The sequence below is a fragment of the Herpailurus yagouaroundi genome, unplaced genomic scaffold (assembly GCF_014898765.1).
Source record: "Herpailurus yagouaroundi ecotype Mexico unplaced genomic scaffold, PumYag 67700, whole genome shotgun sequence".
Lineage (NCBI taxonomy): Eukaryota > Metazoa > Chordata > Mammalia > Carnivora > Felidae > Herpailurus > Herpailurus yagouaroundi.
Window position 1 is genome coordinate 6,669,144 of NW_024420499.1, and position 25,925 is coordinate 6,695,068.

Below are 25,925 nucleotides of genomic sequence, written 5' to 3' on the forward strand. Positions count from 1 at the left end.
ACACATTAAAGAAAACACCTAAGTAAAAGCTGTTATTTCTCTCCATGGCTCTGGACATGTGTAATGTTAATTTTAAGTTCAACCTACCCTAAAACAAAAGACTCTACATGAGTTAATGTACAAGTATGATCTCTACATAAAGGGCTTCACAGGGGTGCCTGGGTGGCTCAGTTGGTTAAGCCTCCAAATTTGGCTCAGGTCATGATCTCACAGTTCCTGGGTTCAAGCCCTGTGTTGAACTCCATGCTGACAGCTCAGGGCCTGGAGACTGTTTCAGATTCTGTGTCCCCCTCTCTATTAGCCCCTTCCCCGCTCATGCTCTCTCTCTGTCTCAAAAATAAATAAACATTAAAGAAAATGTTTTAAGTAAGTAAAGGGCTTCACAGCTTAAGAAAATTCTCTACATGAAAATCTGGATGTGGTAAGTTAGAGATTCATTACTTCATTTAAAAACGATTCACCTTGGAAAGAAGTCAGATACAAAAAAAGTACATACTGTATGATCCAATTTGTACAAAGGTCAAGAAAAGGCAAAGCTAATCTCTAATGATCGAAAGCAAATCAGTGGTTGCCTAGGTCCAGTGTGATGGGGGGATTGCACAAAATCGTATAGGAAACATTTTGGATTGATGGAAATGCACTATTTATTATTACTTTTGTTTATTTATTTTTGAGAGAGAGAGTGTTGTGAGCAGGGGAGGGGCAGAGAGAGGGAGACACAGAATCTGAAGCAGACTCCAGGCTCCGAGCTGTCAGCACAGAGCCCGATGCGAGGCCCGAACTCACAAAAGGTGAGATCATGACTTGAGCTGAAGTCGGACACCTAACCAACTAAGCCACCCAGATGCCCCTGGAAATTCCCTATTTAAATTGTGGTTTCATGGGTGTATCTACATCTGTCAAAACTCATCAAATTATACACTGGAAATAGGTGTGGTTTATTGTATGTAAAGTATATGTCAATAATGTTAATAAAACATTCACCTGAGGAGCATTAAAGTAAGATTTTATTAGTATTATTTATTGAACTTCAAAATAAGATAGAAACTCTGATTACAGATGAAAAAGTCTACCTATAAATTTCTTCAAGGTAGGACGTGGGTAAAATATGATCAATGGAAAAGACATTTTAACAGGTGGAGAAGAGGTGACATCAATGCACTTTAGTTAATATTTAGTATTTATACAAGAATAGTATCTATTCACGTGGAATATCCCAAAAGCGAAACAGATCAAATAATTAGTTCATATTATCTAAAATAGATCTTAGGTGTTCATTTAAAACAGTTTCCCATTTCTGGCCCTTCCAAAGTAGATAGCATCGGACACAGTAGTAACGTAATATCTCATTAAAAGTGAAAGTGTACATCCCCTATGATGTGTATTCACCAAAGGAAAATACTATTTGGAATTGTCTACTACCTGGAATGTAATACCTGTACATTATTTTCAATTTAAAATTTAGGTTATTTAAAAATGTTGCTATGCTCAAGATATTGTATAGCAGGGTGGGTCCTTGGGAAATCTAATGTGATAAATGAAACACTGATTTCAAGATCTAGTTTTAAATGCTATGTACCAATTAAGATGTACCCTTTACTTATTCTCCTCCGGAATTTTTGAGGATTGTTTTTTCTAATCTATGACAGAATGCTGGTAAACTCTTGTCTTTGGGGCCAATGTGAAATGTGAAAATGAATAGGGAAGCCTGGACGGCTGATCATAGAAATAATATGGACCCCAGTTAATGCCACCTTGTCATGTGTGCATGTGGAATGTAACAAAGTGTAGCTAAAAATAGAGAAATACGGTTTTTTGAAATACAAAGTAGATGTTGCTACAAAACACTTTCAACTGAATTAGAAATCACATGCCTTATACTTAGTTATGCTTACATGTTAGTAAAATGGTAAGTAATGCAGGAACCCTTGTGCTTATTTAGTAGTTATCTTGACCTGTTTATTTAGGATTGATGGTGGGAGCACCTTGTTAGAAGAGGGTTGGTTAGAATGGAGGGAGGTGGTGGGAGATTGGTTATGTCAGCTGAATTCCAAATCCCAATTATGGGTTCCTTAGTGATAAACACTACTTAGGCTACCGGCCTATGGCTTATTCGCTCCCTTTTCCTTGCCACTCAAGGGCTGGATGCCAATCCTGGGCTCAGGCTCCGGCTCCTGCTCCTGCTCTATCTCAACCTCAGGCACCAGAACAGGCTCAGGACCCGAGGCAGGCTGTGGAGCAGGCTCCTGGACAGGCTCAGGCTTGGGGTTAGGCTCACAATCTGGTCCCAGGATGGTATCAGGTTCATTCTCATGGATGGAAGGTGGCAGAGGCGCTTCTAGGTGGGTAACGTCTTCAGCTGGTATGACCTCGCACTCTGTACTTTGTTTTATCTTTGCCATTGGTCTGCAGGAAGAAGGCCCAAGGGAGGAGGAGTTAGGGTATGCCATTTCACAAGGAACCACAGATTGTGTCGCTTCAGTGACCATGGGTTCCAATCTGTTCAAGACCTCTGTGATTTCTAATATTCTGACTCATTGTCAGACCACAAGTTCATTTTGTCTCCTGACCAGAAAGGATAGATCTCAACAATATAAAGAGAGTTCAAGAGAGAAAAGCCAGTATTCAAAAGGTAGGAAAACTAATGTCAGGACGAAAGGGTCTAAATAATGTGTTTGAGGGCCAAATCCATGGCTCTGAGCCACCGCTAGCTCTCACTCTATCTAGCACAATACATACATAGTTGTGCACAATACAATACATAGTTGTGGAAGCATAGAAATGGAGAGAGAAACAAAGGAACGAGTGTGATACACATTCAAGAAGAAATAGCAGAGTGGTCAAGAGAGTGGGCTGTGGGCAGAGCCACATGCCGATTTCCATGGGCCACAGGCACTCTTGCCTTCATGGTCCTCTTGTTCCAGGAAAAATGTGAAAAATTATTTTTTTATGACCATGTTGGTAGAAAGACGAGTATATCAGCATGATATATTAACACATTTTCTTAGACCTAAAATGGTTGTTGCAGTGGTTCAATGAGTTGATACACATAAAGCACTTAGAACGGAGTCTGGCACACAGGTCTCAAGAAATGGTGGCCATCATCGTTCTCCATATAAGCAGTGAGAGTGAGCAGAAAGATACCCCCGACATGTTAAGCTAAAAAGAGCAATTAGGAAGAGCTGACTGTCAAGTAAAGGCAACAAAATAAGATCTTACTCAAGTTCTGTGGTGGTTTTCGAATTTCTCCTCCTTCCTTTCCCCTTTGCCTTCGCCTTTGCCTTGCTCTTTGCGAAGCACACAACAGAGATGATAATGGTGGCACCTACTACGGTGCCCACCAATGCCCCCAAAATGATTCCAACTTCTGGATCTGGAAGATATAAGCTGCTGGTTGGTAAAGTGGAATGTAGTCTGCCTTTTACATGTGCATTTGTGACCAGTGCAGAATATCTACAGCATTCATACAGTGGGAAAATGACTTGTAGAGCTCGGAAACCCCGAGAACTCGGCCAGACTCATAGGGGGAGAAGAAAGATGACTGGCTTGACTATGTTGCTTACCCATTCACATTGATACACATAAGAAGACATATGCCTACGGGGGGGAGGGGGGTCACTTTCAAAATGGGGCTTAGAGAAGTGGGTTTTCAATGGGCATCTTCTCTTGTTTTTGCTTTTTTTTTATGCTTATATTGATAATTTCTCTTTATTTTGTTTTTGCTTTTTTAAAATGTTTATTTAGAGAGAGAGCGTGCATGGGCACATGCGCATGCGCATGCACACACACACAGGGGAGGGGCAGAGAGAGACAGAGAGAGAGAATCCCAAGCAGGTTCCACACTCAGCATGGAGACCAATGTGGGACTTGATCCCCCGACCCTGGGATCATGACCTGAGCCAAAACCAAGAGTCAGACACTCAACCAACTGAACCACCCAGGCACCCCATCAATGGGCATCTTCTTGACCAATGAAAACCTGTGGAGCTACAATCTGGTAGCCAGAGAAATGACCTCTGTTACAGGCAGGGACGTTTCACCAGGCTTATTCAGAGCATAGGTGAAGTAGTTCCCTAAAAACCTCTCCCACAGATTCCATGCTCACCAAGGAGCCTCGTGCATTCCGACCACTGGAAAAAGATGTGCCCCTTTCCATGAACAGGCATCTGGTTTATTAGATCAGTCTATGGAACAACCCAACAAATGTGAGATGACCCAGCTGAGCACCAGACCTTCCAGCACTAAAGTTCTGTCCCTGGGGGACCCTGTCTGAGCTCCAGGGGGCCCGTCCCCATCTGCCTCCCTTCAAACAAGACTGGACATCTTATACTTTGAGATAAGAGGCTAGTTGAGTTCGTTGATCATTATTTCGACTTTTTATGGTTAAAGGAATCCATGCGTGTAAATTGCAAAGTGAAATGAATGATTTGACTAGACTTCTAGCAAAGAAACAGCAGTCCCTTCCTTCTCCTCTCCCCATCTCTGTGTCCCATTCACTAGAGGCAACCACTCATCTCTCTCTCTTTTTTTTAAATCATCTTGATATTTGCCCCCATGTTTCTATTATGCTTGTTCTAATTCTCCAATTTTTGTCCTTTTTTGATGACTTCCTACCCTGGAAGTTGAAGATTGTATTCTTATACCCACCCCCCACCCACATTCTCCTGATAATATCTATAGCACAAGTTGTTGTTATATCAAAGTTTGCAGTATGCAAATGTTCACAGCTGTGGAACATAGTATATATATTATGATTCTGGTACATTTACAATTTTTCATTGAAGTTCATTATTACTTCATTTGGGGATTTTTTTTAATGTATTACTACTAACCCCCCAAATTTCCACCAAAACTATTAAAAGTCCTTTTCTTAGATTTAAATAGGTCAGATAATCTATCGGTTTCTTTTTTGTTGTGGGGGGGTGCAGAAAGAGAGAGAAGCGGGGCTCACCAGAAGCAGGGCTCATGTTTACCTGAAGCGGGGCTTGAACTCACAAAGCATGAGATCATGACCTGAGTCAAAGTCAGAAGCTTAAGTAACTGAGCTACCCAGGTGCCCTTTATTGGTTTCTTATGTTTTTCCCCCTTGGAGACGTCCCTTCTGGAGCCCTCCATCCTCCTCCCCCAGCATGGACTGTTCGCTCTCCTAAGCCTGCTGCTGTACTGTCATCCCTCTCCTGCCTTTCACCTTCATCCCTATTTTCTAGATAAAGAAACAGGTTTTGCAAGTTCTTTCAAGATCCAGCTCAAGTAGCACTTTTTTTGGTAGAGTTGCCTGGGTTCTATAAGCATAATTGTTTCTTCTTTGGTGTCCTAGAGACCCTGTACAGACCACTATTATAGCATTTAAGACATTTTACTGTGTCCTTCTAGTTAAACTGTGAGTTCTTGAGTGTAAGACATGTATCTTACTAACCTCTGTATCTCTATCACCTATGATAGTTCCTGGCAAATAGTAGATATCCAATTAATTTTTGAGGGAGGAAGATAGGGAAGCAGGGAGGGAAGAGAAGGGAAGGGAAGGGAAGGGAAGGGAAGGGAAGGGAAGGAGAAGTGAGCAGGCAGTCAAATGCCAAAATCATTTAAAAAAGTATTTGAGTGGAAGCAAGGTTCAAGTACAACTGCTGAGTCTCTACATGTGCAGTATAACTGTACCCTTGGAAAAGCAAAACAGGATTGGGAAAGATATAGAGACACACAGAAGAAATGATCAAGGGACTGTGGTAGAATGAGAACACAGACAAAGACCAAAAAGATGTCCCTTCACCTTTGAATAGAAATTAGCTGAATGAAGAAGCAACCTGGAATTGCAAAATGTTTTTGTTTTTTCTTAAGTTTATTTATTTATTTTTAGAGAGAGAGAGAGAGCACAAGCAAGGAAGGAATAGAGAAAGAGAGAGAGAGAGAGAGAGAATCCCAAGTAGGCTCTGCACTGTCAGCGCAGAGCCCAACACAGGGCTCAAACTCAAGAACCGTGAGATCATGACCTGAACTGAAATTAAGAGTCGGATGCTTAAGGGACTCGGCCCCCCAGGCGCCCTTGTAAAACTCTCGCCTCTTTGTTTTCAAGTCTCTTTATTTATTTTGAGAGAGAGTGGGGGGAGGGGCAGAGAGAAAGTGTTCGATTCAGGACAAGTGGAAGGAAGAAACCTTAGCTTCACAGGAGAGCAATGGTCCAAGGGAACTGGCCACCTGGATACGGTATATGCTTAAGTCACAGATCCAAGTGAGTTAGAAATAATGAATAGGTGACATGATCCTAAGTGTTATTAAGTGACCATTCAAAGGTGTGGCAAGATAGCCCTTGTGACAGCTTGCCCCCCGATTGGCCCAATTTTACAACTCCGGGCCCTCAACTCTGTGCTTAGTAACTGAGCACTTTTGAACTGGAAGGTTGTGTTTGTTTTGGGTGTTTTGTTTTGTTTTGATAGAAAGAGAGCATGTGGACGTGCACCTATAAGTGGGGGAGGGGCAGAGAGAAAGAGAGAGAGAGAGAGAGAGATTGAGAATCCCAAGCAGGTTCCACGACCAGGACAGAGCCCAGTGGAGGGCTGGATCTCATGACTGTGAGGTCATAACCTGAGCCAAAATCAGGAGTTGGAAGCTGAACAGACTGAGCCACCCAGGCACCCCTGAGAGGTTGTGGTTTAAAGGCATCCTGGCTGTGCCAGTCACTAACTGGATGACCTTGGGCAAGTCACTTACCTCCTTGAGTTTCAGTCTCCTTTTCAGTAAAATTAGGCTAACAGTACATTGTGCCTCCTCAGCAGGGTGGTTGGAGGATTGAGTGAGATAACGCTCACCACACCTGGCCATGTATCTGGCACACCATTTGTGCTCCACAAATATTAGCTGTAGGTACAAGTGCTATTATTGCTATTATTATTATTAGAGACAGATCTTAACAAATTACTGATGAACTGGAAAGTTTGTGAGCTCCATATGTGACACAGATTGCTAGTTTCACCAGGATTCACCAACAGCATCACAAAGAAAATTCGTTCTGGTAATATCAATGGGGCTGCTGTTTTATTTACTAAATAGTAATATCTACTTTCTAGAAATGTTATGAGGGCTAAACAAAATTTTTGTAAATGACTTAGGGCAGATTACAGCACATATTAAGTTATTAGATTTTAGGATAGTAATTCATCATATCAACCTATAAATAAACCACCAAAATCTCCAGAAAGGCAGGAAGGACTAACCAGGGATCCTAATTCATTTACTGGGTTGGCAGGCCCAGGATACTTGACCTAAGGAGAAACTATTGAAGTTGGATGATCAACTCACGTGAAGAAGTTAGATCAATTTCGCAGGAACTGTTGCCAAGGTTGTTGATAGCAGTGCACAGGTAATAACCTTGTTCAAAATTGGTCAGATTTCCAATAACCAAAATCCCGGTGGCTGGGTCTGTCAGAAACAGGAAACAGACTTTTGAAATCTCTTATGTGGCTACAGATCATACCAATGTAGCAGAATTGCTCAATTCCCACCCACATCCCTACATTGGCCTCCCTTCCTGGAGATGTTCTGGATCCAACTAGACCCCGTGGGACTATTCCAAAGGTAGCCCATCTGGAACCATCCCTATTCTCTCCATACCCACCGCCTCCGAGCCAAAAACAGGCTTGACTTCTACAGGCTGGGGATAAGACCAGACCATAGCCATCTTGTTAGGAGACCTTTTGGCATCCCCTTTCCAGAAAAATTGAAGACTGAGCTCTAAAGATGAGCAACCAGCCCCACACACATACTATCAGCCAACCACACACACCACACCTTGCCAGGGGCTGTGGAGGACGGTACTTTTTTTAAAAGTTTATTTATTTATCCTGAGAGAGAGAAAGAGACAGCAGGAGTAAGGGAGGGCAGAGAGGGAGGGAGACAGAGAATTCCAAGCAGGCTCCGTGCTGTCAGCACAGAGCCCGACCCGGGACTCAAACTCATGAAACTGCGAGATCATGACCTGAGCTGAAACCAAGAGTCAGAAGCTTAACTGACTAAGCCACCCAGGGTCCACAGAGGGCTGTACTTACTGAAGTTTTCTTTCACTGGGACGATGTCTCCTCCTTCAACTTTATACCAGTAGTACACAGGGGAAGGTGTCCCAAGGACCGAGAGGCAAGAAAGAGATATAGGATGGCCAGTTTCTGGTAGTCCTTGGATGCTGCAAAGGGGCTTAGAAGGTTTGACTGTAAGGCAACGACAAAGAGTAAACATCCTGAGGGGGGAATTTGCACTCTGTAACAACTGCAGTCACCTCCTCACTGTCATTTTGTAGAATGTGCGCGCTCCATTTTTAAAGCTTTGAAACGTTAGTTTGACAGTTTTCTGATTGTACCACCAGGTGGGGGTAGAGCACTTCAGGTTCAAGGGCCTTCCAGTCACCAGGCCATTAAGATTCTAACAGCATCTCTTCTGTCGGCCTCCTCCCCAGATTCATAACCATGAATCTCGCATTGTCTTAAAATATGCCTTTATTAAATCTGCCAAATGTAAGCAAACACTAAACGACTAAGGACAGAGTTTACACTTTTGAAGCACAGTTTTAAAGGAAAATAGGACCCTTAAATACGTTGCAATAAGTTGTTAATTATTCTTTTTACAAAATTTGTTTTACTAATGCTATATTTTTCCTTTCCTTTATAAGTCTTTTTTGACATTAATTTCTCTGGGGATGGGTGACACAAAACTATTGGAGGGTTTGAATTTGCCTGTGTCCCTCATCGGTAGGGGAAGCCCATTTTGAGAGGATGTGTTACGTGATGCTGAGATCTTTATTTATCTTTCACTCCACGTGCATTTACTTGTTTGCCTTCTATGTGCCTGGCACTGGACAAGGCACCAAAAATTCAAGAGTAACCCTGAAACACTTCCGAAGTGGGGTGGGGGGAGTAGTGAGAGATGAGGCCAGAGAGCAGCAGAGGCCATAGCTTGGAGAGCTTTGTATTTCGTGTATTTGTCTTAAGTTTATTTATTTATTTTGAGAGAGAGAAAGCACAAGTGGGGGAGGGGCAGGGAGAGAATCCCAAGTAGGGTCCACACTGTCAGCGTAGAGCCCGACACAGGGCTCCAACCCACGAACCATGAGATCATGATCTGAGCCAAAGTCAGACACTTAACCGACTGAGCCACCCAGGTACCCCTCATGTGTTTTATACAGAGAGCAGGAGCATCATGGAAGGAATTTAAATAGGGGAAGGACAATGGTCATTTTTAATGCTTTAGTTGGTTTGCTTGCTCTCTGGGGGTGCGAGGAGGGAAAATCGTCACAAGGTATCAAGGAAGTAGAATCGACAGGACATGGTGACCAGACGAATAGGGGGCATGAAGAAGAAAGTGTAGGCAATGATGATTCCTAGGTTTCTGATTTGGACAGCTGGGTACATGAGTTTGTCATCCTGAGATAAAGAATACAGAAGGAGCAGGTTTTCAGGGAAGGAGGGCAGAGGAGGAAGGGGTGACGATAAGGTCAGTTTGGGACATACTGAGTTCTAGCTGTTTATGAAAACATCTCCGTGGAGAAGTCCCATGGGAAAGTGAGAATCTGAATTTCCTCATTCATCTTGCTGCTCACAGCTTATTCGAAGCCTCGTGTTACATGTAGATAATAATCTAAATTCCAGTACTTACCAACTCACCTTCCTTCTCTTCACCTAGGCCTGAAACCCTCCAAAGACACAGCTTCTCTAGCTCAGGCCAGTTATACCTTGAATGCTCTGGACTCCCCCAGCTCTCCAGCTCTCAGTTTGGAGGCAGCAGTTAAGAGCACAGTTCTGGATCTGCATAGACTGCTCGCTCTGCAGTTTTACTCTAGATGGTGTTTAGGCAAGTAACCTAACATAACCACCCCTCAGCTGACTCATCTGTAATCCAAACCATCCAAACATATTGGATACTATATATCCTAATATATTGACTTTATCTCTGACTAATCCAAATATATTGAATTTATGCAAGTAAAATAATTCCTATAAATGCCTTGCACATGGACTTGCTGTTGGGCATGGTCTCCTACATTTTGTGGCCTGCTACTGAAGTTAAGCTTCCAGTTTCGGACTCTAACCCACTCTACACATGAGTGAGAAGACGGATGCAGCTGTAGCTCTTTGACACCTTTCACTAGCCCCATTGTTTAAACAGGTGTTTTTTAAATTAAAGTAAGTATTTTTCTATTTAGCTCTTTATTCTCTTTTCCTTACCCCATGGCAACCGTCACTAGATTTAGAAACTGATTATCACCATGATGATTTGATCGGATCGCCTTTACAGCAGAATAGAGCATTATGAGCATAAAATTAAATGGGGAGTGTTTCTAGAGCCCAGAACCAAACCCAGATAGGCTTTTTTCCCCCCGCTGGACACATTTCTCTCATTTTATTTTTTTATTAGCAAAACACTTAGCGAATCACTTTGAACCACATCCCAAACCTATATATTTTCTAAAGCTACTGAATCAGGATGGGATTGCCATTTCAACCAGTTAACATCCCCAGTAGAACTTGGATGTTTCACTGGCATAGCCATTGATCTACCATTTAGCATTATTGCTTTCAACAGAACTGGGTTGGGAGGAAGAGGCTTACCTCACAAAGTAAATGAAAATGCTTCATTGTGTTCTCAAGCCTTCTCTAAATTCATCGTTTTCTTTTTATGTGCCAAATCACAGAAGGAATAGGGTGCTTATTCCAAATGTATACAAAATAATTATTCAAACTTCTATCTGGGTATTTTTCAAAGCTTCATTTTCCAAGGCTGTCATACCTAATGGATATCTCTCAAATGAATGGTCGTCCAAACCACCTGCGCCTTTGCTCACTGCTGTTTCCTTTACCTAAAGCGTGTCCTGCCACCCCAGCCCCTATTTTCTAAACTTTTGGAGGGCTGAAACCCTGTCTTTTCTATCTTTCCATCACCATTGTGTAACACAGTAACTGAACACGTGTTCAGGATTTGTTGAATGAATTTATGCACGAATGAGCAAAAGCATGGGATCTACGTCCATCACTGGGTAATGGAATGTCTCTGGGAAATTCATTGCTAGGAAGAGTGATCTCTAAGGAAATATCAACACCTCTCCCCACAGTTGGCCTCCTTACTCCCCACGGCCCCCACCATGCCCAACTCCTCAGACAGAGGCTTGGCTTCTTTAGGTTGTTTCTGGTCAGAAGGACAAGCCAGAGCCAGGGAGCAGTAGAAAAACTTTAGAGGGCTAATTCCCCCAAATGCTTTGAAAGTTGAATCTCCAGTATATCATTTGATCCTCAAACCTGTAAAGACAGGGCAGAGATTACAACCCCATCTCCAAATGGCCAGAGAAAAGTGGACTGACTTGCCTGAGGCTACTGAGTAGTGGAGTATGAGCCAGAACCTAAGCCTTCTGACCCCCAGCATATATACCACACTGTTTAGTTCCCATGTACATGACTAGTCTTCCAAACTGGAGCACCAACTCTCCCAGGAAAGGGCTTGTAATTCTCTTGTCTTCCCCCTGTACCCCAATGCCTAACAAGGGGCTCAGCAAAATAAAAGCATGATTGAGCTACCCCACTCTTAAAAATCAGCTCCTGATGACCTTTCCCTCTTTTCCAGTTGGGTAGATGTGGGCAAACCTCACAATTCATTTTGGGCATCACCTGGGAGGCAAGCTCAGATGATTCTGGATGGTTCTCCTGGATGTGCACCTTGTTACCAACTACTGCTTTTCCAAGCTAGTCAATTATCAAGTCACTGGTTGGATCTAGTTCCTTCTTTCCTGTGATGGATGTACACAGCTCAAGAGGAACAATGACTGGATCAGCTCCATTTGGGATTACTTAGAAATGGGAGATCCCTTAGCTCAAATGGTTGATTGGTGAGGTTTGACAGCCCTTTCGTTTCTCCCTTCAGTACTTCCACAGGCCCGCAACAGGAGCAAAACTCTCATTGTCCTTTTAGAGACTGGAAGGAGTGCTAGAAACCACCAAAAATTGTGAACTCTCCAAGAGCAGAAACTATGCCTCCATCACTGTAAACCTCATGGGTCCTGGCACAAAATAGGCACTCAATAAATACTGTATAAATGAACCACTCCAAATGCATTTGAAAAGCAGATATGACTTGCTGAGTGCCACATAACGAATATCTGTATATAAATAAATTCTCACTATGGCTTAACATGTGGTCCTTTCTCCAAATAGTGCTAACTTTTTTTTTTTTAAATATAATTTAGTGTCAAGTTGGCTAACGTACAGTGTATACAGTGTGCTCTTGGTTTCGGGAGTGGAATCCCATGATTCATCACTTACATACAACACCCAGTACTCATCCCAGGAAGTGCCCTCCTCAATGCCCATCACCCATTTTCCCCTCTCCCCCGCCCCCACATTTTAAAAGGGACTCTCCCGCCTTGATTCAAAAGAATGGTTTAATGGTGGGAATTGTGCCCGGCTTAGGAGAGATAATAAATTGACAGTTCTCTCCCCCAGGTAGGACTGGCTCCATTTGGAGGTTCCCTCTGAAGGAGTTGCTAGTGATCATTTAGTGGCAACTGTGCATTGTCCCTCTGTTCCCATTCTACCCATCAGAGATACAGATCCCGGAGGTTGGGTTATCTTCTGCTTTCTGCCATTTTGGCAACACGGTTTCAACGTGTTTTGTGAGTGATTTCTCAGTGTTACTATGAAGGTTGGGATGGTGGTGTGCTTCTCTTTCCCTGCTAATAAAAGGAGCCGGGAGGATATTTACCCCCTGGGACTTAATTAGCACCATAACTCACTGCTCATTTAAGGTCTTAGTTGTTCCAAGAAGAGAAAAAAACAAACAAAAAAAATTGCCCGTACCTAACACATTGACTTTGAGGATGCCTTGATTTTTTCCAACAAAGTCAGGGGGGTTGTTAACATCACAGACGTAGACACCACTATCTGTTGGTTGCATATGTGAAATAGTGATAGATGCGTTATCTGGGTCGTTGGACCCTACAATCCGACCTTTAAATTGCCCGATGGCTGTAGCTTGTCCACCTTCAGAATAGTAAATCTAGGACATAAAAATGACAGAAATGAGAATTGGAGAGTGGCCAAGGCTAAGGTAAGCTACCCAGAAGCACCCTTTATCCAATGTCACCTTTGTTGGTAAGAGGCAACATCCCCACCCATCCTCTTCCGCAGGGAACAGATCCCACGGCAAAAGTTGCCCAAGCCAGTAGGGTGCTTTAGCTTTCTCACAGGTGTGCGCAGCCACCTCCTCACTTGTGCACAAAGCAGTTCTGTGATGTCATCAGAGCAGTGATGCATGCCCATCTGACAGATGATAAACAGCTGGAGTTGACAGGATTCAACTCCTACGCTTTGGCTAGATCAAGATGCTCACCTGATGACCCTACCTGGAGGAAACTCACTGCCTAAAACACAATTGCCCTGATGGGAAACCAAAACCATCATTCCCCCCCGCCCCCGCGCCCCAGACTATAGACAGTGTGTGATTTGAGTTTACTTTACTCAGTGGGACTGCAAGAATATCTGGTTTTCCTAAAGTTAGAGTATTCATACACACATACTCCTTTGGAGAAGCGAACTTGGGTTTATCCTGTTTATCCCATCCCCTCATAGTGGCCTAGGAAGTGCTTCGCCAATGGCAGCGAGTACCATTCTCCTCACGTGGAAGGAGGCAGAACTGGAGTTATTCTTTCATTTAGACAAATAAGGGCACTCAAATCCAGAAAGATTAAATGGCTCACCCGAAGTCACAGGATTCATTTATTATTATTATAATTTACCACAGTCAAGGAAGACCTGGATTCTAGTCTCATCTCTAGTAGAGATATGAATAGTTAGATCATAATGGCAACCGTGGGAGCGGCATGGTGAGGTGGAAAGAGGCCTGATCTAGGAATCAGATGGTCTGGGCTTTAGCCACAGCTCTGCCTCTGACTGTGACATAGTCAGGGAAGGTGGCCTCTGGTTATGCCTCCATGGCAACCTGTGATAAGAAACTTTGTGATAAGAAACTCTGTTATTTAATCATCTTTCCAACCTTGAGTTTCCACATCTGAAGGAGGAGCCCAAGCAAGATCGTCCAAATTATGAGATGTATTCCCCAAGTCTAGGCACATAAGTTGATTTTAGGTGGCACATAAATGAAAACTTATTACAAAGACACATATCTAGCACATCAAGTCTGTGACTTCATGGATATTATTGCTTAGGGTGACACTAAGATATTTTTAAAATTTGAAGAAACCAAGTCAATATAGAAAATGACATTAAATAATACTGCTGGGGGCGCACAATTATGACAAAAATCATAAAGACATAAGGGGTTGAAGCTTGGGTATCATGGGACTAGGTGATCCCTAAGATTTCTTCATTGTACACAGTCTATGCACACACTTTGTTAGTTTTATATAAATGTGTGTTCAAGTGATTGTTTATTATTTAATAAACTGGTATTGCGCTAGTCCAGAACTAATTAATGTTTTCATAAAATGTACTTAAAGAGCCTTATTCATTGAATTCACTCTTCTAACATTTTAGAAGAAACTGAAGCCCAGAGAGGGGGAAAAAAAAAAGACACACACAAAGTTTCCAGCGGGGAAAGATCTAGCACCCAGTTCTTCTAATTCCTTGTCCAGTGCTATTTACCTTAATAGGATGAGGGAGGGAAGGCAATCAGCAAACCAAAAAATATTATCAAGATAAATTCAGATATATTCCCCTTCAAATAGAAAGCCAATATATTTTTAAACTAAAGCAGAAAGGTAGATTCTGAGGGAAAATTCAAAGAGCATATTGAAGGAGAAAAAAACCCGTTTCTCTCCCTGAGTTCTCTAATATCAACTAGCTTTTTTTCCTGCTACAAATGAGCCATTTATAATTCAATTTGTCCACTCACACCTACTGAAATCACTAACTTTTGTCCCAAAGGAGTCTTGTTGGACTTACAAACTGGAAAGTCAACATTAACACAAGGTATCCCAGTGGTCCAGGAGGAGGTTCAGCTCATCAAAGGTCTATTACCTTAATCTGGGTTAACACCCAAGCTATCCGGCTTTCCATTTCACTAGCCAGCATTGGGCTTATTTACTTTCTAGTCAACAATTTGAGGTCCTGTGGACTTTTACCTGGAACACATCCTGCGGTCCCTCAAGGAAGCCCTTCTACACCTTAGACATCTGGCTGCTACCCCTGCTCCTGGGAAGACTGGGGGAGGGGTGAGTCAGCCTGTCTTATGCTGTGGCCTGGCGACATCACAACAAGATACATCAGTCCTGCCTAAAGCCCTCAGCCAGTGCCAGAGGGTAGGGAGAAAATATCTGGTTTCTGCAGAGAGCAGAGACCCAAGAAAGCATGTTTTAGGCCAGGACTAGAACATTCAAAGAAGCCACTGTAAAAGTCACAGTGTTGGTTATGAAGCAAGGTGCAATGAGCAGGTAAGTCATGAGGCCCTGGACTTGTAACTTCCCTGTAAAAGGACCTTCACTGGAGTGCCTGGTGGCTCAGTCGGTTAGATGTCCAACTTCTGCTCAGGTCATGATCATGCAGTTTGTGAGTTCAGGCCCCGCGTTGGGCTTTGTGCTGATGGCTCAGAGACTGGAGCCTGCTTCAGATTCTGTGTCTCCTCCTCTCTCTGCCCCTCCCATGCTCATGCTCTGTCTGCCTCTGTCTCTCAATAATAAAATAAAACGTTAAACATTTTTTTTTAAAAAAAAGGACCTTCACCAACGCTTCTACCCAAGCTCCTCACACTGTAACCTCATATATATATCTTGCCCTTTCACAAATAATACTAAAAGGTGTCAGGGATAGGAACGGAGGTGAGGAGGGATAACAATGGGCACCTAAAAGGGAAAAGCCTTGGCCTGAGAAGGAAAGTCCCCAGGGCTAGCCAGTGGGCCAGACACAGAGATGGAGGGACTTTTCTGTTAGGGGAAGTCCATGCTGTCACACTGTCCTTGTAAAGAAAAAAAAAAAAAAGGAATGTTTTCCTGAAACTGCTTATCTAATCACACAGGAAGTACTGAAACGAGGTTCCATTTGCCACAAAAGAATAACTCTTTTAAAAATCAAAGCTGAACAATGGCCAAGACCCAGCCCATGATCCTGTGAGGCTTGTACCTTTTCAAAGAAAGTATATTGTCAGTTTAGAGATCAAAGCAACTGAGGTCCAGGAAAAGCCATGGATGTTCAACAGGCCATATCCTTTGGGAGGTAGGGGAGAGAAAATCTGCTTAAAGAAAATCACACCTATCCAAGTGTTCCCTTAAGTGGTACTTGTTAGTTTTTGGCCTACTTGTGCTTCATGGATGCCCTACTTTTCTCCCAAGGTCCTCTCTGCTCCTTGTGATGTTCGAGGCTGATATGGAGACACATTAGTTATAAGACCCCTTTAGAGATCACTTCGTTTATGGTTTCTAAAGTTGATGACCCTTCAGGAGCCAGATGGATATTGGGGTTATGGGGTTATGGGAAACAGCTGAGAGGGGATGGTGGCTACTGGTAATATCATAGAGGAGAGTGGGGAATGTGGTGAACTGGGGAGCCAATGCACACAAGGCTTTCAAACTATGGAAACACACACAATCCCGGGCCGGTCAAGAACATGCATCCACTGGCCAAATTGGGCCCAGAGGCCTCCAATTTGCAACCTCTGATTCATCTTCTATAACAGAAAAGGACACTGGAGGCTCCAAAAGAGAAAGTGATTTTTCCAAGATCACTCAATTTATAAGCAGATCTGGAATCCGGACCTCCTGACTCTCCCTGAATACGTGAAAATGGCACTCATAGTCCTGCCTTAGGCGAGGAAGATGATTCTTAGGTAATCTTTCCCTTTTGGGGCCATTCCATCCCTTACTCCAGCCCAACCCTTTTCCTGCCAATTGCTGCTATTCATTGGCACGATGCTTCCCATGCCGAGCAGTCTCACCACCTGATGCCTTAGACATCTGCCAGCTGCAATAACAGCCTTTCCCCTCCTACTGTGCCAAGTTCCTATTCACATGACACCATGCAGCTGGGAGCCAGATTTGTCCAAAAAGATTTTTTTTTCCCTCAGCTTTGTGATATTGTTCTCTAACTAGAGGCAGGAGTATAAACAAGAAGGGTTGAAAGAATTCAGTCTGCTTTCTGTTTGAGGCTGAGTTGGAATTTATAAATGCACTTAGCCTCCAGAGCTGCTTTTGTGGGTTCCTTTTGGAAATGTGGAGGGTGTGGAAGTCCACAGCAAGCCACCCTTTCTTTCCCTTCAGCTTTTTGCTTTCCCGCACGACTCATAAAGGGGCTAGCCTTGGGAAGGGAAGAGTGTGGAGTGGCAATGGCCTCAAGCCCAGCACTTTTTCTGGACTGTCCTTGTGGACAGGTTGCACAGGGGAGGGAAAGAACACCAATAGAAAGATATCCCTGTATTCAAACTACTACTTGCCCAGCCTGACAGTTGCCCTAGATCCCACCATTTGAATGGCTTCCTTTGGGTGAAGGCGCAGAAAGTCTATGCTTACACGATTTTCTTTGGAAGAGAACAAAATTAAATATCAGTAGGGGTGCTTGGCTCAGTGGTTAAGCGTCTAACTTCAGCTCAGGTCATGATCTCCCAGTACATGGGTTTGAGCTCCGAGTCGGGCTTTGTGCTGACAGTGCAGAGCCTGGAGCCTGCTACGAGTTTTGTGTCTCCCTCTCTCTCTCCCCCTCTGACACTCATGCTCTGTCTCTGTCTCTCAAAAATAAATAAATACTAACAATTTTTTAAATAAAAAATAATAAAATAATAAAATATCACCAGTCCCTAACACCTTAGCATTAGGTTAATTGATCAGATTTAGCAAGAGTATACAACTGAGGCAATGAGATATAGAATAGATAAACTTTGATGGGAGGGGTGGTGGGAAGGGAAGAACTTGGAGTGTTTCTCAATGGGAGTGACACTGGTATTTTGGGCAGACAATTCTTTCTCACGTAGGTTTATCCTACATACAGCAAGATATTCAATATCTCTAGCCACCACCTACTAACTGCCCGTTATAGATCTCATTTATAACAATTAAACCAACACACCCTTCGTTTTCAAGTGCATGTGAGGAAATGATACACCCCCACCCTGCCAACATTTAAAAAGCATTTGATATAATGGTATTTGTTAAGGAGAGGCCAGGTGGGGAGAATCTGAACATCCACAGAATATGATGACATTAGGTTCTGGAAGGAAGTTGTCCACATTAAATGTATGTTGGGGAGATGAAAATGGCAAAGGGTTCCATCCAGTATGGATGTTATAGAAGAGTTAGTACTGTCTGTGAGACCTATGCTAAGTAAGATCAATGCCTGTTCTGTTCATGGGCAGGTGAGATCTCTTTAGTTTTACCAGTTAGTGTCTGGGTGGAAGAGGAGGAAATTGGTGTGATCAGAGGGGCACAAAACCGCCCCAGATTTCCATGCTAACTTGCCTGTTCCAGGGCCTAGAGTCTTCAACTAAGTGTCCTTGATGAAGGATTGATCATCTAAAACTGTCCATGTCTTCCAAGAGGAAGGCTTCTCTAAAAGGAGGGACTTGCTAATAAATATCCTGGCCCTCCTGGTCGGAAGACTTATGGGATACCTTTGCAGTCCCCATTCACCAAAGGAACCCCTTGGAGGGGATAGTCAGTAAGAGATAACACCCTCCCCTGGGTGCTGAGAAACACTATAGCTTGGAGTCAACTGATCCTTTAACACAATGATGTTGGGGTAGGAGAAGAATATGAGCCTATGGCAAGAGTTGGCCACTTCCGTGATCAAGGCAGCAGTATATCCCTGAGCCTTTTGGAGGAGGCTAAAAAGAATTCCAGACATGGGCACGAGAAGGCAAACTCAAGACTATCCCAGTTTTGCCAAGAGCTTGTGCTGATTTGGACCGTTATCAAATTTGAACCATACCATCCCACTCCTAAAGGCTGGTGTCATTGCCCTAGGTATTCCAAACAATGAAGGGGTCCAGTAGTACACCAATAGGTGTTCTTACCTGAGAGGTCCAGCTACATCTTCCCCGAGCGTCTCTTGCATGCGCCATATTTAGACACTGACTGACTGCCTTTTCCTCCATACCCTCAGTATTGAGGCACGGGCTGTGCTGTGTTTGAGCAGAAATGGGTGGATCTGAGAGCTGAATGCTACATGGTAAACTGCCACATCAACCCAGGAGTTGAATTGAATCACTCAGTGATCAGTCTGGCAACATCTTACGCCCATAAATCATAGAATTGTCTAATGGCACAGCTGTCTCTTTTTATCATCCCCCAAATGTTCACCAGCCCTTCCTAGATTAACATACTACATGCTTTACTGAATTCTGGATGCATGGACGTACTCACAGAAGAAATGAATTTGAAATAGAGGCCAAATGCCATTTTGAAAAATACCATCTCAACTGAAGAGGTCTACAACTTCATTGTTGAGCAGACTTTCTGTTCAGCAATAGGAGCAGGCAGAGAAGCCTGACCCTTGTCTTTAGACACACGGACCTGGCAGTCAGTGGAACAGGAAACTAATCCTGGGCCAGGATTCCCCCAAGAGCTCTGCCCCAGCTGTTAAGCTATACTAAATGTTTCTTGTAGGGCTGGATTCCCTAGTGCCTATGATTCAGAGGGTATTGATGGGATGGGGATTTTGCAAAATCACCATTTTGTAAGTAATGATACACTTTGAATTGAATTCATTGAATTACACATTCAATTACTACACATTCATTGAATGGCTACTACATGGAAGGCTTCTCAGTGCTTTACAAGCATCGTCTCATTTAATCTTCACAGTAAACCTATGAGGTAGGTAAGTAGCGCCATTACACAGATGGGAAAACTGACCCTCTGAAGAGTCAACTGAATTGCCTAAGGTCACCCAGCCAGCAAGTAAGTAGCAAAGCAAGGAGTAGAACCAATATCCATCAGGAGGTTTCCACTGGTGCTCCAAAATTACTCATGTGGAAAAGCAGAGAGAAGCACATGCTTGCCAGGATGCGAAAAGAGGGGAGGGACTCCAGTTCTCTGGAAGTCGACCCCCAAGGATGGTTGAAATGTGGATCTCACTGGAATAAGCTGAAGCAAGATGGAAAAAGAGAAAGAAGTGAAAGCTTGACTTTATAGAGGTGTTTTTCACTGTATCTAAGCCAAGTGTTAGACCTACTCTACCCTGTCTTCTATGCAGCTGAGGCACAGGCATAGCACAGGTCTCATGCACTTGGAGAAGCATCTAAAATGTTTTTTTTTTTTTTTTTATTTATTTTTGGGACAGAGAGAGACAGAGCATGAATGGGCAAGGGGCAGAGAGAGAGGGAGACACAGAATCGGAAACAGGCTCCAGGCTCTGAGCCATCAGCCCAGAGCCCGACGCGGGGCTCGAACTCACGGACCGCAAGATCGTGACCTGGCTGAAGTCGGACGCTTAACCGACTGCGCCACCCAGGCGCCCCACATCTAAAATGTTTTAAGATCAATGGGGCACCTGGGTGGCTCAGTCGGTTGAGCGTCTGGCTTCGGTTCAGGTCACGATCTTCCAGTACACGAATCTGTGCCCCTCATCAGGCTCTGTGCTGATGGCTCAGAACCTGAAGCCTGCTTTGGATTCTGTGTCTCCCTCTCTCTCTGCCCCTTCCCTGCCCACAGCCTCTCTCTCTTTCTCTCTCTCTCTTCAAAAATAAATAAACATTAAATTTTTTTTTTTAATGTTTTAAGATCAAGAAACATGTTCTCACTGAATCAGTGGCTCAGCCCAGAGGACCTCCTTTGATTTGGACATCCCCAAACCCTAGATAGCTTAAATTCCTTGCCTAGCCTGTACTTGCCATTTTGAAGAAGGAGGCAAATGGCAAGGAAATAATCTACTCAACAAATAACATTTTAATAGTTTCTTTCCAAAGTGCCCCGAAGAGATGCCCTGAGTTTAAGCCATGTTCAGTTCAATCACCTGCACCTTCTGTGTATCTCCAGGCCTACAAAAAACTCACTGCTGGTCACAAGATCCTCCTGCCTGCGGCTCCCAACCCATAACTACATAGTTCAACCAAGAGGCGGCCTTGTAAATTCCAGTGTCAGAAAAGGCGTAAAGAACGATTTGTATTTTTGACCTCAAATTGGCCCCGGCCTCACTTCCAGGCAGTTGAGGACATCTGGATTTGAGTACCAAGCATATATAAAAACAAACAAACAAACAAACAAAAAAAAAAACTAAAAATACATTGGCAAGGCCTCTCTAAATTCGGCCTCTACTGGCAAAATGGGAAAGCCTTCAAGCCTGCAGATAAAGAATGTATTGAAAAGACTATTTAGGAAACTGAATTTTCAAAAGGAAGAAATTTCACATGATTATCACCATCCACAATCTGAGAGAGCAACCTGCAAAGGAAAGGGATGTTTTCTCAGTTGATTGCAATATGTGAGGTCTTGGGTCAGGGCATTTGGGTGACAAAAAGTGGTAAAATTACTGTTGTTGCTGCTACTGCTAATTAAGGTGATAAAGCTGTTTACAAGGGAGAAAACTTACAGGACTTTATATTTTTTCCAAGCATTTTCACATGCATTATGTTAGCGGATTCCCCATGAAATTGCAGGAGAGAGTTAGTGCTCCACCACATTTTGAAGAGAGGCACAGAGTGATTCAGACACTTGTCTGAGGTAACCAGTACTGGGCAAAAATGTTGAAAGTTGATTGGAGAGTGGCATTAATGAGATCACATGTTGAACTGTGTCTCCTGCTACAAAAGTCCAGGCCCTCTGTTGAAGAGAGAACTTAGCACCTCCAAAAGACCAGATATGGCTGAAGTGACAAGGGCCAAGGTGTGGCTCCTCCCAGCTAGCACCCTCCTTCTTCTCTACCTCTGCCCTTAAAACTCCTCTAGCCCACTCAACTCACCCTCCATTTTTCTACTAATAAAAACCCTTCCTTTTTTTCAAGGCCCAATTCAACTACATCCGACTATTCCAAACCATACTGATTTGTTTCTTCTCTGAAATCCTTGTTTTGGACCATATATCCTTTTTGAAAATCTGATGAAAGCTATAGGCCTTTTCTCTCAAGAGTTATGTATTGGCAGACATGTTGCACACTCATGCAGATTGTTACATATGCTCTCTCTTTCTCTCCTCTCTCTCTCTCACACACACACACGCATGCACACACACACTTTTGAGTATACAATTTTAGTCCTTGGGATAATTTAAAAAGGAATTACCCTTAAGGTCAGATGAAGAAAACCTGAGATTAGGCAGCTTACAGGTAGAATGACTCTCCTTTGACTTTCATGCACCCTCTTCTAGCAACCTCTTAGCCCAGACCCTAGCCTACTTTCCCTATCCTGTATCCTCTAGCTTCCTGTTGCCCTTGATTACCCACGGTTCATCACTACCTTGGCCCTTGTCTACCCATCTGGGAGTCTCATTCCATCAGGACTCAGTCAGGCACAATGACTTAGCTCACTTGACAGGCAGATCCCAGATACTACATCTGCCAGAGATCTGCAGATCAAGTAGGACATGTATTTGAACTGGGGTCTTCTAGAAATAATAGAGAGATTATCCGAGGGGAATGAGAACCCTTTCAGAACTACTGCTCATTTCACCCATAAGAAGGACCATTCCTGTCTACTCTAGAAAACACAATATATTCAATGTTCACCTACTCAGATTTGAGATAATAGGCTATAACTGAATATGAAGAGAGGACAAAGGCCAAGTCACATAGATGATGGTCTTCCCTAAACAGTTGTCTTCAAGCTCTTTGTATCTGAGGTTCTGCCACTATTGTCACTGGCTTACCACTCCTTCACATACCGACCCCAACAGTTTATGTCAGAACTACCAAAGGGAAATAGTTGAGGAAAAAAGTCCTTACGGAAGTTGGTGGTAAGTCCTTCTTATGAAAGAATGACCACTGGATGGAAAGCTTGTCCCGGGAGACCACAGTGCTGGTGTAGGTACAGACAAGCGTGACATCAGATCCAACAGTCACATTCACGACGCTGTCTGGGATGGTCACCTGTACCATACTACCTTGATCTGAAAAGATAATCATCAAAAAGAAAATGGTACATACTCACATTCTGATGACACTCTTTCATTACAAAGCACTTTCAATGACATCTTATTTGAGGAATCCAAGGGAAGGAAGAGAAGGTACAATGGGCTGTATGGCAAAACTGAGCAAGCAATGGGCATGGGGGTAGGGGAGCATCTAACAAATTACAATGTGACAATACTCAAATCCTATGAGATAATAACACCAAACTGTGCATTTCTTCCGTATAAGAATGGCCTTGCACAGAGGTTCTTAAAATGTTGTCCAGGGACACAAAAAGGTCCATAAGTATGGAGAACAACCCATCCAGTTTGCCCAGGACTAACATATTCCTTGGATGTGGAACTTTTCAGTTTTAAAATCAGGTAAGTCTCAGGCAAACCATACTGGTTTTGCTAGGGCTTTCAGTGCTTAAACCAGGAAAATGCCAGGAAAACCAGGATAAGTTGGTCACCCTACCCCTAAGGCAATTTTGAGAGGCTTCAAGATCAAAATGATATTCATAATAATGCCAAGATGTTATTTTTCTTTTTCACTCTCATTCTCTCATGAATGTACAGTGGAGTGTTCCACTAGCTACATGGCAGGTGACATCATTGCTTTGGCACCTAATGAAATGTGTGCTTGTGGATTTTTGTTCAAATAATTTTTAGTTTTAATTTCTAATTCAGTGAATATAGATGGCAATAACTGACACAGCAAAAACTCTTTGGAAGTCCTCAATAATTTTTAATTGAAAATTTTATTGAGATAATGGTAGATTCATTCACATACAGTTCTAAGAAATCACACAGATATTCCATGTACAATTTACCCAGCCCCCCACAGTGGTAAAATTTTATAAACCTGTACTATAATATCACAATTAGGACACTGGCATTGAGACAATCCACTGACTGTATTGTATTTCTCCAGTTCTACTTGTACTCGTGTGTGTGTATGCATTTAGTGTTATACAATTTTATCACATGGGTGGCTTTATGTATCTACCATCGCAATGAGGATACTGAACAGTACACTGATCCCTGATATTGCCCTTTTATAATCACCCTCTCTTCCCTCCTGCACCCCATCCCTGATTCTAAGCATTGGTAACCACTAATCAATCTGTCTTCGATTTCTAAAATTTTGTCGTTTTGCACATGTTATATAGATGGAAGTATGGTAACCTCTTGGGATGGGCTTTTTTCATTCATCATAATTACCTAGCAGTGAACCCAAGTTGTTGTATGTATCTGTAATTCATTGCCTTTGATTAGCAGCATTCAATTTGTTGAACAATTCACCCATTTAGGAACATTTGGGTTGTTTCCAAGTTTGGGCTATTGAATAAAATGCCAATGAACATTCATGTACAGATTTTTGTGTGAATATAAATTTCCATTTCCCTGGGCTAAATTCCGAAGAGTGCAATTTCTGGGTCAGATGATAGTTACGTGTTTAGTTTTATTAAAAACAAAAACGAAAATCGGCCACACTGTTTTCCAGAGTGGCTATCCCAATATACATCCCCCCCCCAATAACATATGAGTGATCCAGTTTCTCCACATCCTCCTCAGCCTTTGGTGTTGTCACTATTTTCTACTTCAGCCATTATATAAGTGTGTAGTAATATATCACTGTAATTTGAATTTCCATTTCCCTAATGCAAATTAATGATGCTAAACAACTTCTTGTGATAATTTACCATTTGCATATCAAATGGTATGTGAAAGGTCTATTCACATCTCTAGCCCATTTTCTAATTGTACTGTTTAATTTTCAACTGTTGAATTTTGAGAGTTCTCCATATAATCTAGACTCCAGTTGAGACAGTTTTATTTCTTCCTTTCCAATGTATAGGCTTTTAATTTATTTTTATGACTTATTGCAATCACCATAACTTCCGGTACTTTACATGTACAACTTGTACATAACATAATACAAAATATGTTTTTTCTAGGTTATTTGTAGATGCTTTTTTATTAAGTTGAGGTAATTCTCCTCTGTCGTGGGTTGAATTGTGTCCCACCAAAAGATATGTACAAGTTTTAATTCCAGGTGACCTTATTTGGAAATAGGGTCTTTGCACTGTAGTTAAGGATCTTGGGATGAGGTGATTCTGGATTTAGGGTGGGCCTTAAATCCAATGACTGTTGTCCCCATGAGAAAAAAGAGGGAGATTTGACACCAATACACAAAAAGAAAGGCCATATGAAGATAAAATCAGAAATAGGAGCATTGTAGCAGCGCCTGGGTGGCTCAGTCAGTTGGGTTTCCAACTTCAGCTCAGGTCATGATCTCACAGTTTGTGAGTTCAAGCCCCGCATCGGGCTCTGTGCTGACAGATCAGAGCCTGGAGCATGCTTCTGATTGTGTGTCTCCCACTCTCTCTGCCCCTCTCCTGCTCATGCTCTGTCTCTTTCTCTCAAAAATAAATGTTAAAAATTAGGGGCGCCTGGGTGGCGCAGTCGGTTAAGCGTCCGCCTTCAGCCAGCACTGCAACAGAAGCAGTGCTTAGAGAGACATTTGCAGCATTGAATGCGTATATTAGAAAACAAGAAAAGATTTAAAATCAATCATGTAAGCTTGCACCTTAGGAAACTAGAAAAAGAAGAAAAAATTAAATCCAAAGTAAGGAGAAGAAAAGGAAAATTAGAGCAGAAATCAATGGAATTGGAAACAGGAATTCAATACAGAAAACCAATGAAATCAAAACTGGCTATTGGAAAAGATCGATAAAATTGGTAAGACTGTAATTTGTCTAATTAAGAATAAAATAAAGAGAACACAAATTACTAGTATCAGAAAAGAAAGAGGGTCATGACTATAGATACCATGGACATCAAAAGGATAATAAAAAATATTAGGAATAACTCTCTGCCCACAAAGTTGATAACCTGGATAAAATGGACCAATTCC

At 42.6% G+C, this 25,925-nt stretch overlaps 1 protein-coding gene across 2 annotated transcripts in view; it reads right to left on the reverse strand.

The window, feature by feature from the left end:
* Positions 1–1,464: 1,464 nt before the first annotated feature.
* The window catches only part of VSIG1 (V-set and immunoglobulin domain containing 1), a 34,947-nt gene continuing 10,486 nt past the window's right edge, over positions 1,465–25,925 (reverse strand). Inside the window, exons 2-8 of one of the 2 annotated variants that reach the window (XM_040468437.1) lie at positions 22,842–23,005; positions 18,979–19,086; positions 12,825–13,023; positions 8,040–8,195; positions 7,294–7,413; positions 3,220–3,373; positions 1,465–2,406 (exon numbers count right to left, since the gene is read on the reverse strand). In XM_040468437.1, the coding sequence (XP_040324371.1) occupies positions 2,103–2,406; positions 3,220–3,373; positions 7,294–7,413; positions 8,040–8,195; positions 12,825–13,023; positions 18,979–19,086; positions 22,842–23,005 (1,205 nt within the window). In that variant the 3' untranslated portion in view covers positions 1,465–2,102. The remainder of the gene's footprint in view (positions 2,407–3,219; positions 3,374–7,293; positions 7,414–8,039; positions 8,196–12,824; positions 13,024–18,978; positions 19,087–22,841; positions 23,006–25,925) is intronic. The other variant, XM_040468438.1, reaches the window with a different exon arrangement.